The following is a 13,342-nucleotide window of genomic DNA, read 5'->3' as shown; positions in this document are numbered from 1 at the left end:
CTGTCAATGGAAGTCTAGCCATCCTGCATTGTTCCAGCTAAGAACTTATGAGCTCACTAATGAAATCTAAAAATACTCCCTACTGATTGAATGGCGATACACACGTTTTCACTAAGTACCGCGACACGCAACTTTGCATGGCACACATAATGTGTTCATACTGAATAGATGACATAGCTTCCATATGAATTAATAGCAATGGAAAAAGACAACTTATACAGACCCGCAGAATATAATCACTACATTGTTCGTTGATCCCTGCCACCACTGTTAACTCTATTCCAGAAAGTCTCGAGAGGAAGCAAGATATAGCAGCAAAGGCTGAGGAACGTCCAGCTGCAAGGGGGTGGGAGGGAAAGGAAGCAGACTGATTAGTTGAAGAGATTTATTGTATGCACATATTCTATGTTAAAATTCATTATCTACAACAACAAATTTCTTGGAGTCATTTAACTGTTCTCAATTCAAATACAGGAAAATGCTATCAGGCTAACATGTGTTTGTTCAGCACTAAACCCTTTCTTTAAAACGTTAAATGAGGTTGTGAAAAGCCAAGACTTTCACAGAATTATCATACAATTATTTCAATAAAGTGAGAAGGACCTTCTGATGATTTTCAAATGTGATAGGATAACTTCTAGGTCCATATGAGTGCTAGAGAAAAATAAAAAGTGTAACAATTAAAAAAAACTGCAGCATTCTCTCTCTTTCAAGACATTATTACACTGCTTTCTTCAGTGTAGCTGGCATATTTCATTCTCTAGGCAATACTTCCTAAATTTCCTTTCAAATACACCATGAATGCAGCCAAAGCGTCCTGAAGCATAATTCCTTATTCTAGTTGCTGTATTTTAGTGGCCTTTGACACAGACAGAGTCTACATACAACCAATTCTGCAAAAGACAACTGGCATTGGGCATTCTACAATCTAGGATCATAACACCTACTGCTCAGAAGAACTTTTAATACCATTCTTGCAAAACAAAATGAAGCAATACTGATATAATCTAATCACTATGATGTTGGAAAAAAAAAAATCCATGTATTAATTGCATGTATGATATTGTGTTTATAAATAAGATAAAACACGGGTGCTCAGGACAGGAATCAATCTCAACAAAGCCCAAACATAGCTATGCAATATATGACACCCAGTGCAGTAACACAGCAAAATGAATGCCATAATTTGCTTAATTAAAAAGAAGAAATAAATGCCATATAGAAAAAGAAATTTGGTTGCAGGTTTACAAAACATGTTCTTAGTCTCCATGTTGATAATCACCACATTGACAGTCACCAACCAACCACACAGATTCAGTCACCGTACAAACAAAACCAACTGTTAGTACCACTTAACCATGGACTGCAGCAATCCTACCACAGGAACAAAACTTCCTCATTCTTACCATTGACACTGGTGGGCAAGTACAACTACTCCAAAGATTGTTACATCTTACATAGCTGCATGGACAACATAGGGATTTCTACACTGCAACTGATTTGCTTTAGAAGTATTGTGCCTTCAAAGCATACCATTTTGTCCACATTTCACTTCCACTTTGAAGTCACAGATCAGCTCCTACTAGTTCAGGAAGGAAAATAAATCGTTGTTGTTGTTATGTTCTAGCACGGTGGGGTGAAATGCCAGGCTGTCTGGCAAGCCAGCAGGCTCACCGCAAATCTTTTTTTTTCCTTTTTTTTTTTTAAATAAAAAATTAGCAGGTATATATACTAATATTTTCCAAAATTATGCTGTAGACTGTATTTATGTTTTAAAATTCCTCTATCACTAATAATATAACTTACAATATTTCAAGCTAGTTCTTCCAGTCAATTAGGACTTATTTGTATACTATTGTTATTAAACTTATTAGTTTGACTAGCATAATTACAAAGTGATTGAGTAACTACATTCAAAATTAAAGACTCAGTGGCATTAACAGAATTGTTAAGTTTAATAGCCATTTGAAGGACTCCACTTGCAAATTTAGTGTGAAAGGAAGATCTGAAAGGTAGGCAGAAACCTAACAGCCACTGCATCATTGGTCCGAAGTAACTCACATACAGGATGGCTGGATCAATTATAAAGAAACTCAAGAAATTTGACCTTTTTAACAAAGAAAAAAAGAAACAGAAATTGTTTTGAAAGAATACAGGATGCATTATTTTGGTCATCCTTAAGTATTCTCAAATTCCATGTACCTACTGTATTGCTCACTCATTTTGTTTAACCTGGATCCAAACCATCATCTACATAGTTGGAAGCACAAAATATACCTAAGGGAAGCTGAACTCTGAAGAAAAATATTAGGCTTCTCGCCTCCTTAAATACTTACGCTCTGTAAAACAAAGACTAGTGAAACACAGCATAAGTGAAGTCAAAATTGCTCAATGAACATTGTAGAACTCATTACAGATTGTACCAATACTTTAAAGACAGCAGAGGATTTTGTTTCAACTAAATCTTGTACTAGCAGTGATAAATTGATACCTTCTTCCGAAAGTAATCTAAAAGTATGGCTACCTTCCCATTCCATTCAGGCAACTTTTTTTTTTTTTTTTTTAAATAAATAAATAAATAATCCTAGATGACTTAAAAGTCTACAGCAAAATCTGAAGGCGTTTAAGTATTTCAGGATGGGATTTATGGCAGAGTTTTGAAATGGATACTCCTAGTTCCTGTTGCTTTTACTGGAATATTTTTATAGGAGAGTCACTTTTTTCCCACCCTGCCCTTTTCCTTTACTGAATTTCCACACAATAACTTAGATTTGACCATCACCGGACATCTGAACAACAATAAAAAAAGTTACAGCTGGATCCTGTATTAGTCCCAGCTGCATAGGATCTCTGGCTGCGTTCACAAAACAAGAAAGCCAATAGGAAAACAGTAGGAGAATTTCTTTTAGCAGCTTAACTTTGAATAAATTGCTTTTCCATATGCTACTACAACAAACTATTTTACTACTCGATGCAAACTGAAATTATTCTTCCTATTTTTCATCCCCTTTTTCTAAAAAAAAAAAAAATAATAATAATAATAATAATAATAAAAATCCTTCTTCAAAAACCTTTACTACAAAATGCCAGAAAATAATCATCTCCATATGGTCTTTCAAGTCTAACATACCACAATGGATGTATCTGCCAAGTCCACCCACCCACAGGCTCCATAAACTTTAGAGTATTATTTGTATTTAATTTGGATTACCAATTTCACCCAACCTTTCCCCTTCATAATACATGCTTCTTTTTCATGCTTGCAACACAGGTAAAAAATATGAAAGGAAAATGAGTTTTCAGCAATTAAGAACAATGACGTAACATGTACTCTCTACGCTTATCACTGAATTCATAGTGGAAGGACTTAAGCTAGCCTTCTTTTTATGTTTGCACTTATAAAATATCACCTAATCTTTTAAAACATTCATGTGAGACTATGTCATTTATTGGTACAAAACCAAGACTAAACACTGCAGTCCTTCCAACTTACAGTGCAAAAAACAAGGGTGAAGAAAGATGTATTTTGATTTCAAAAACGCTGGGGGGGAAGTTTCCTCTCAGATATTTAAAAGAGAAAGTTACTATATTTAATGCACAAAAATGCACTTCCTATAGCCAAAAAAAAAAAATAAAAAAAATCAACTCCATATGCTCCATTTATCTGTCCTGAGCACACCACCTCCAGCAAACTGCAGTGTCACAGGCTGCCCAGAAAGGCTGACCTCACGTCACACACAGGAGTTCGCCTTGAGAACCAGGCTGAGATTCCCAGTCCACAGAATTCACCAGCATCAGCTACACTAAGAAACAGCAAACCAGTCATGTACCTGAAAGCCTTTAATCTCTCCCTTCTGTGGCTGGAATCGTTCTCATAGACACAACAGTCATTTCTCTAACTTTGCATCCAACTAACCTTGGCTTCCAGTTTCAAATTCCACTTTAGAAAGTTTCTATACAAACTGCAATTCAGGAGTAGCAGCACAAAGCAAAAAGCACGCAGATAGGCTCCTTGTCCCCAGATGAATGCTGGACTCTCCTTTAGAAGTGTTGCAGGTACAGAACATAATAATCTGAGTAACTAGAAGGGCGGTACAGTAGGTCAGAACTGACTTGCAGAAGAGCAGGTTAAAACAAAAATTTACTTTTGAGACTATAAACATAGACTTCCACAACACAACGTGCCCATTAATGTGTTACGTGACGGATACCACATCCAGAATGAGTCCTCCCCAGTTAGCATGCACCAGGGTTACGCCACGGTTTCCTCCAGGCTGAGCGAGGCTCCTGCCGGCGAGCTCCCCAAACACCGAACGCTTGGTTTGGGCAGGGCCCAAGCAGGATCCTTTCAGTCAAAGGGAATACCACACAGAAAAGAGAGAAAGAGAACCAAAAATGGAGAAAAACAAAAAAGGGAGAACCGCAACAAGGTATACAGACACGTGTTTACCTACCCCAAGCAATCAAGTCCATAGATCTGTGAGGGATCACCAGCCAGCATGGCCTGCACACAGCAGCTCCTGCGTAGGCAACCCTGAGCGGCCGAGCACTTACATGCACAAGAAAGGGGGCAGGTCCCTGGGGGCTTCTCAAGAAGGACTCAAGGCTGTCCTACATAGGACCAAGCCCCTAGCCTGAAGTTGGGAGGATTTTCATGGTCAGAAAATGCATTTAACTTGCAAGGTTCCTCCCAAGGAAGGGAGTTGCTTCGTACCAGGGCTTCTTGCAGCCACTTGGTTTAACCTCCACTTCTTGGGAAAGCCTTCCCCCACAGCCCCCAGTTGTGGGATACAGCCACAAAAACATGCAGCAGTTTCACAAATTCAAAAATGGCATTTGCAAGTGGTCAAAGTTGTACTCGGGAAGAGTACAGAGCCTGGTGGGAAAATTCCTCTTCAGTCGATTTGAATGACGAGGCAGGAAGTTCATTAGTCCACGCTTATATGAGCGAGAATAAAAGAAAAAAAGTACTCAAAATCTGACTACTGAATATAAGAAATGCTACTTTACACGACAATAATCCCTTATTTTGTAATATGCAGCTATAAATGCCCCTTTTGCCTATTCCCCTCTCTTGTGCATGCCTCATGAGGCAACAGGACCCGTTCGGGTCAGAAGTTGACCCTCCAGACAACGTTGCTTATGAGCTAAACAAAGATCTTATTAAGGAACATGATATTTACAATATATGAAAGCAAAAATGTAACAGCAAATAAAGGCATCTGAAAACTTGGGAATGGAGCAGGAAAACAACCTGACTGGTATTTAGCACTCAGGATCAGACGGTACGAACACACATCTCCATGCTGGAAGTTACACTGCCTATTAATGAGGCTCTTGTATAAAAACGGAGAGGTGACTCACTAAATGATTACATCTCACTGTGCCTTTCACAGAAAGCAAGAGGCAGTTTCCCTGCTTGCACATGCCAATTTTTTCAGCCTTTTTTTTGCGTGTGCATGTGTGTGAGAACAGGAGAGAGACAGGATACATCTCTTTTCCTCCCCATCTACTCCTTCTGCCAAACGACGTCTTGCGTACCACTCAATTTCAATGTAATTTGACTGAAGGGTGGATATTACAAGCCTTGTGAGAACTGGTAACTGGCTAGGGGAGACACCAACATGAATTCCCACAGTCGCTGCTCAGCCGCTCCTGCACCCTGAGAGGCAGCAGACGGCGAGCAAATTTGCAGACGCGCTCTACGTGGCCACCCCGCGCGAGCCCTGCTCCGAACCAGCTGCAGAAAATCACATTATTATGCAGATAAATGCATGGGGAACGAGGCCAGAAATAGAATACCGTAAGGAGGAGATGCGTGGTATGTCACTGGAGACATGAAAAAGATTCCGGGCTCCTAGGAGAGAAGGCAAAGCTTTAGAGATACCAGACCATTTCCACAGACTTGGGTTTCATCATTTTCATACAACTTGCTTGTTTTGTTCAAAAAGTTCGAGGTATTTCACCTAAAAATCAACAACTGTTTTCTCCTTTGGTATTAAGGACCCATAGCAGCTCCTCACAATCCAACCGGGCTGCTAGATCTGATAGGGAAAGCCAGATCCAAACTCAGATTCAATCGTCACAAACTAAGTTACCTCCAAATCTTGTTTTAAACACAATTTTCTTAAGAAATTCAACAGCATTATTAATCAATAGTCTGGCAGTAAAATCTATCCTTCACAAATCTTCCATACTCCCGGCATAAGCTATTTCTTTTTATAATAAACAGAGCATCTGAAAATTAGGCTAATTAGTAAAGCCATGCCAAGAAGTCCAACCTATTGAAAAATTAGATCAAAGATCTCCAGTACTTCATGTCCTGGTTGAGATTTCACAAGCTTCCAGCGTGCTGCATTTCCTGTTAAACTCCATGAGATCCTACTGAATTTGTCAAAGAAGTGCTTGTTTGTTTTCTGGGAAATATTAGATAACGTCTGTATTTGCCTTTTGCACGTCAACTTATATTGGAAAAGCTACCCGCTTATATCCTACCTACGTGTAAGTAGACAGCAGAACTTCAACAGAGTTGTGGAAGCAGCTATGTATCATTGTTGTTTGTTTGTTTAATAAAACTTTATAATACAGAATAATGGGCTTAAAGAACTTCGGAAAGTAATGAAATAAATGTGACACAGATGTTCACCAAAAAAAAAAGAACAAGAATGTTTTTACTTCATAGCAACCAAATAGGTCAAGCCATTTCCTTCTTCAGGCAAATCTCAGAGGACCACAAAACACATGGTTTTCTAGTGGATTTTGTGTGTCTATCCCACTAAAAGGAAACACTGTTGTCCAAGAAATTTGCAATACTAAGTTTTCCCATGAAATTGTTGGAATTAAAAGAAGGAAGTCATATGCAATTAAAAACAATTTGCTAGATGCTAAAGTTATACAAATGGTATATAATTAAACCCACTTTTACTATCTAAGTCGCATACCTTTCCTCTACAACACGCTGCTTTAAACGAATGCACAGTGAAGAACTCAGAAACACCACTCTTGTCTGTTCACATGAAATTTTCTTTGTCTTTATGAATATTAAGGTGAAATATCACGAGTTCTTCACGTCCGTGGGATTGTGGCCCTACAGCCCTGCAAGCTGACAAGCTTTCCCAGCAGACTCGCTGCTAAGGGATTAATTTTATCCTCAGTGAAAGAAACCCCTGGTCAGTGTGTCCAAACTCTTCACTACAATGAATGCTATCTTTCAGTACCTGCTTAAGTACTCACGAACTACAGGAAGACAAAGCGAGGCAGACATCCTTAACTATAACTTTGCCTTAAAAAGGTGGAAAGGATTCCCACAGACAGCTTCAGTCACCACGAGACACTACCCCACGTGTTGCCTAGCCCCATGCAGAAGTATGAAGAAAGCATAGTGTGGGATCCCATAACCAGATTAAATTTATTCGTGTACTCAAACAGGAAAACAAATATTGCATAGGAACATGCAACTTATTTCCTAACTTCAGGAGTAAGATTGCAAAAGTGTTCAAAAGGTTTTGCATTGCCTTTTTAAATTTCTTTTTTTTTTGTACAACTTTTCTACAGACTTTTTAAAGAAAGAAAGAAGAAATTCTAACATCTGATTACTTCCTTGTCAACAGCCACTTGGGATGTGCCACATGTCCATGTGTGCACCCATGGACACCAAGAAAGGCAGTGGGTGGAAACAACATTAACAGCTCTGGTTTAGCCTCATTAAACTTAAGATGACAATTATGCAATCTTAAGATCCTAAACAAGACAGCATTTTAGTTGGGACAGATGGCACTGGATCCAGAGCAGACAGTGTATGCTGCGAGTCATCCCTTTAAACACAACAGTTTGATATCTATTTGCAAATTTGATTGTTCAGAACAAGGAAAAGGGAGGAAGAGAGCAGTAAGACAAGCACAGGATCCTGCAAATCTTCACAAAAATTTGGAAGCAGAAAAATGACCTTCCATATGAAAAAGCGATTAACGAGATTGGAGGGGAGTGAGAAGACAACACTGAAAGAAGCCAAGAAAGAGTAAGATTTCAAAAAGAAAAGTATAGTAAACAGTACGAGAGGCAGCTGGCAGGACAAAGAGAAGGAAGGGAATGTTCTGAGTACAAGGGGTCAGGACAAGTGTGGAAAGGACCTAGGATGAACCTGGAGGAGATACTCTTCAGACGGCGACTGCAAACAGCTCATTCGATGACTTTCAACATGAAAAGGAGATGGGGCAGTAGTTCAACAAGAAAACGGGGCCAAAGACAGGGTGTAAAAAGAAACAGACCAAAGCATGTTTGCACTGGGAGGGAAAGGAAGCAAGCAAAAGATAGCAGCAGATAAGATGGAGCTCCAGTATAAGCGAAACATCTTAAAGCTCTTAATGCAAGAGATCAAACTTTTCTATAGTGCTAGCAAGAGCGAGACACAGGTAGAAAAGACGGCAAGCAGAAGAAACTGCAGGACAGACAAACCTTATTCCATCAATTTTCCCTTGGAAAGTGTTCAAAATCCTATAAAGAAAGAAGGGGAGGCAAGAAACATGATGAGACTGAAAGATTTGATGTGAACCGCAGGATGTACCTTGGAAAACCCTGTGCTGCCTTGAGACGTGCAGCCCCTAAACTTGTAAAAGCTTTTATGGAACCATTGCTATTAAAAGACTGCAATATCCATCCTGTAACAGCAGCGCATGGGGAGCCCCCTTTCACGTGGCTATTACCGTGATTCCCAGACACCGTTCTGCAAAAAACGCTCTGTTCCTCTCAGTAAATCCTACAGGTGTTGTTTTTTTTTTCCCTAGATGTAGTAATACATGCAGATGCTACGTTATAGGCATGCTGTTCCACTAAAATCCACGCCATGCACCAGACACCAAATGCTACCTAACTATTTGTCAAGTTTGGCAACCTCTGGAAATTTTATCAGCAAATAAATATTTTCTGCCAAGGCACAGCTAAGTATATCGAATGTTAGGCTCAGGAAAAAAAAAAAGTGTTATTGCAATTAAGATGCCCATTTTCCGATAACATTATAAATAATATTAATGATTACATTGTAAATATTAACGTGTTTGAAGCTAAAAATTAAGATCCTATTGAACCAACAGGTAGCCTGTATAAATGTGAAGTAGGTTGAGCACATAGAAATATTTATTTAAGCAAAAAGTGACTTACTGTGAAGCATTGCTGGCTAACAGAAGACATTTATGTTGTTTAATTTTGTGCTGTATCCTCAAATCTGCTCTTTTTCCTCTTCCTAGAATCCCTACATGTTGTTAGTCTAACACTCAGGTGCATTTTTATATTCTTGGCACTTCCCCAGTGTTATTTAAAGCTACAAAGAACTTCTGGGACAACTTTTTAAAACCACCAGTACAAGTTATCCACTTTGATGAGTCTGGAGTGAAACATGTTTAACATTCTTCTATGCTAAATAAATTCTTTATTTCATTAGTTTCTTTTATTATAAACAAAACATGCAGATTTAGTCTCAAATGCAGAGCAAACATCTAGAACCATGCACAGGCCACATGGATTCTTCTGTCTGTAACATCTACCTTTGAAAGACACAACAATGCACAAAAAAACAAAGCAACAAAAACAAAAAAAAAAAAAGAACACGTCCAGAGGTTACTGCCTGAAGTTGAAATACATAACTATATATATATATAAATCATTTTTAAAAACACTTTTTCTAAGAAGAAAATGTCTTTCTTACATTTAACAGATTTTGCCTATAAACGTGTAACTGCTTTGCCATGCAGAAGAACAGAAGTCATCTTGCTAAATTTGGTTTGGCAGCAAATCTATTCTTCTGAGTCTTCTGCAAGACGATCTGGTCTCTTGGTCTAGTTCCTCATGAGCGCCTGTCTGCATAATAGAAATCAAAGTGCTACCTGGCACTGTCACTGCAAGTCGGGCCAACTAGCACAGCCTGGCAACTGAACTGCTCTAACCCCCCCAAAAAAGCTTCATGATTTGGGAATAAAGAACAGAGCTTGGGGAACAGTATGGAAACCTCACTGTCACAATCAGTGACAATTTTTTCATGTTTACTAAATAGAAAAAAGATTTTCGCATTTTTGAGTGTTTGCGTAGAGCCCTTTATGGAGATAGCTCAGAACAAGCACACACACAAGTCACTACGTACTTGATCTTGTAGGTTTTTCCAAGCAGACCAGCGCCGGATTTGGGTGACTACGAAGCAACTGCACAACTCAACTCAAATCCAGGGAAACAAAGAGGAGCACTATTCCAGCCTGCCTTCTACACACCTGCTGCAATATTCAATGTAAAGATCTCGGTGCAATGGTACCACCCCTGTGTAACAGTAAGCGTGTTAGAAAAGCCTCAGTCAGATCACAAAACATGTGATTTTAAACCAGGCGAGGAGAGGGAGGGGGAGAAATTTCCTGGATCAAGTGAACCACAGAGATATTTTAATCAGAACACAAAAGAAGGCTGAGACAAACACCAACTGACTCGGATCATATCACATCAATAATCCACGCACACAGCCTCCACTGAAATCAATGGGAGGTTTGTGTATAAGTGGCTTGCATAAAATAAATGCATGCCCCCATTTAGGCTCCAGAGAAGAGAGAAAACACTGAGAACAATTCCCGTAATTAACATTTCTCTTCCGTCAAGTGTTTCTAAAATAATAAATCCTAGCTTTACATAGCTCCGCTGTCATTCACAGTTTTTACAAGAGGTGGCAAAATAAGTGACCCCGTTTGACAACTAAGGGAACTGAAGCATCAGATGCAAATTACACAGCAGAGCAGGGCAGCAGGCAGAACTGAACTGGGAATAGCAGTTTACCTTCTGAATCACAGTGTAATGTCCTAGATATTTAGATGTTTATCTAGATCAAGCCTCTAATTAGGGTGATACCATGCAGTCCTCAAATAATTGTGCACACTTCCTAAAGTACCTGTGCACATCAATAAGCTCGGCTTTATGAGTCTGCCAGTCAATCATGTGAATTTTTGAGCACTGGAGGTGTCCTGCAGAGGTTCAAATGCTGGGCAGCCCTGCTCAGACGCCCTTGGCAGCCCATGACTCTCAGTACTTAGTGGCACTAAAGCATTTTAAAATTGGTTATCAAATCAACACTTTTCACATGCCTTCTATTGTTTAGAAAGAAGAAAAAAAATGACTCTTAATTCAAAACAATTCATTAGCTGGAAATGATCTAATTAATCCTGGTGTTCCAAACTGACTGTGTTCCATAAGAAAAAGCCAGACAGGATCTCTGGTCAGGAAAAAAGTTCAATACTCACAAGAAATTAGTGTAAAACATTAAGTACTGTTTGAAAAAAAAAGTTACTAATTAGTCTACGATTGTTTTAAACAAAGACAAGTAGGAACATAAACTATTCTGTTCTGACAAAAAAGCAGCATGTTTATTAATTACATAAAGTTATAAATAATAGTTTTACTTGCAGTCTACATGAAAATCTCATGTCTACATCCACTAAACCAGCTTTCAGAGCAATACAGACCAGCTCCTCCCAAGCTTCCATCTTTTTCTTTCTGTGAAAATGCAACTCTGAAACACTTAACACCTTCTGAAAGGTGATTCTCAATTCAGCAAGAGGTCCACTTGGTAGTCTAAGCCTCGCATGTGAGCAGGTACTACATTACACAGGGCTCGTGCCGCCAGCAGGCACGGTCATCTCCCTTTACTACAGATCTAAGCCCATAATGCTGTGAGAACATATTTTGAGTTGAGCGAATTTTCTGGCCTTTACAATTACACCGTTCAATTGTTGCCAATTACATTTTTTAAAGGAAGACTGTCTTGTTTTGTTATTTGGTTTCCTTTTTCAGATTTTTTTACAGACTTCAGCCCAACACTAACCAAGGGAGAGAGGTGCTTGCCGAGAAGTGGCCATGCTTACAGACGACTCCTTGAATTATTTTTCTGATTCATCACAGACTTTTTTTTTCAAGTTGTCAAAACAAACACCACACCCACTTGATTTCCGAGTTCTGGGTAATTATATTTAGAATTAGCAATCACCGTGTAACTATTAATCATACAAGGCTTAGCCATCACTTTACCTATCTAGAAATAAAGCAACACATTCAAACGCAGGCGGTTTAGTGCTTTATTCAGGAGAGATCCCCATCGCTCTCTGCTCCGAACCATGCCACTGCTGCAGACGGCCACAGTCGCAGCAGCAGCAGTGAATATAGAGCTACAGTCTCAGCAACAGCAGCGAATATAGGGCACTGCATTGAGCCAGTGCTCTGCCCCAGGGCAGGACCGGCTGCTCCTCAGCACCATTATCACTGGCGGCACCCAAGAGCTGGGTGTTTCAGGCACAAGCTTTACACGCGCCCCCAACACGAAAATCACACGAGGCTGCAGATCCTGGCAGCGGGACGGCACACGGCCCCGTCTCCCAACGATTAAGAATTGAGACTAAAAAAGCTCCCCCAGGACGCGAGCCCTGACTTTCTGAAGGCAGGCTTCGGGAGCGCTCACACCGCTGCCTTCAGGCTCGGTTCACCTTGTTCAAACTGGCCGAACCACTCCGTGATTATCACCGAGCCGCCGCGAAGATGACACACACAGACACACACACACAGACACGCACACACACACACACACTCGCAGCAGCCCTCACAGAACATAATTACCCTTTTCACCGCCCGCTGCCAGCCGCCTACTTTTCCCCCCTCCTCCCCAGCAGCTGCACCGGGGCAGCGCAGCGATGTCGCCGGGCGGGAGAGGAGCCAGGAGCGGGGCCGGCTCCCGGTGAGGGCCGGGGACCCAGGGCCGCTGCCGCCGCCCCTTCCCCCCAGCTCCGTGCCCGGCTCCCGCAGCCTCCGGCCCGACCCCGCCGGCCGCGAGGCGCCGAGCCAGCCCCCGGCGGGGCCGCCGAGCACAGGCGCCAGCCCCCGCGCCCGCCCGCGGTCCCCTTCCCCTCAGCGCCCGGGGGAAACGTCCCGGGCTCGGCGGCGGCCCCCAGCCCGGGCTCGGGGCTCCCCGGCCACGAACGCGGGTGTCCCCCCGGCCCCACTCACCGCCGCCACCCCCGCCGCCCTCTTCGTCCATGTTGGGGCCGCAGGCAGCGCGCTCCGCAACGGCGGCGGCTGAGGGAGGCCCGGGGCTCGCTCCACCCGCTTGGCGCCTTTCTCGGCGGCTGCTCTTCCTCCTCCTCCTCCTCCTCCTCCTCCGCCTGCCCTGCCCCGTCCCTCTCCGCCCAGCTCTGCCTCAGCCCCGGCGGCAGCCGCCGCCTCGGCCCAGCCGCCCGCCCCTCTCATGTGACGGGCGGCGGGGGAAAGGCAGGCCCGGCCGGCCCTCTGCCGCCGCCCCCCGCCGCCTCTCCCCCTCAGGGGGCGGCAG

The 13,342-nt window shown here is 41.9% G+C and overlaps 1 protein-coding gene across 1 annotated transcript in view; it reads right to left on the bottom strand.

Annotated features, from left to right (window-relative positions):
- Nucleotides 1-13,167, bottom strand: part of CYTH3 (cytohesin 3) — a 51,690-nt gene extending 38,523 nt beyond the window's left edge. The window contains exon 1 of the mRNA XM_084296069.1: nt 13,021-13,167. Within this exon, the coding sequence (XP_084152195.1) occupies nt 13,021-13,051 (31 nt within the window). The 5' untranslated portion in view covers nt 13,052-13,167. The remainder of the gene's footprint in view (nt 1-13,020) is intronic.
- Between the last annotated feature and the right edge of the window lie 175 nt (nt 13,168-13,342).

This window comes from Netta rufina (assembly GCF_964035555.1).
Source record: "Netta rufina genome assembly, chromosome: 15".
Classification (NCBI taxonomy): domain Eukaryota; kingdom Metazoa; phylum Chordata; class Aves; order Anseriformes; family Anatidae; genus Netta; species Netta rufina.
This window is presented reverse-complemented; position numbering and strand designations above follow the sequence as displayed.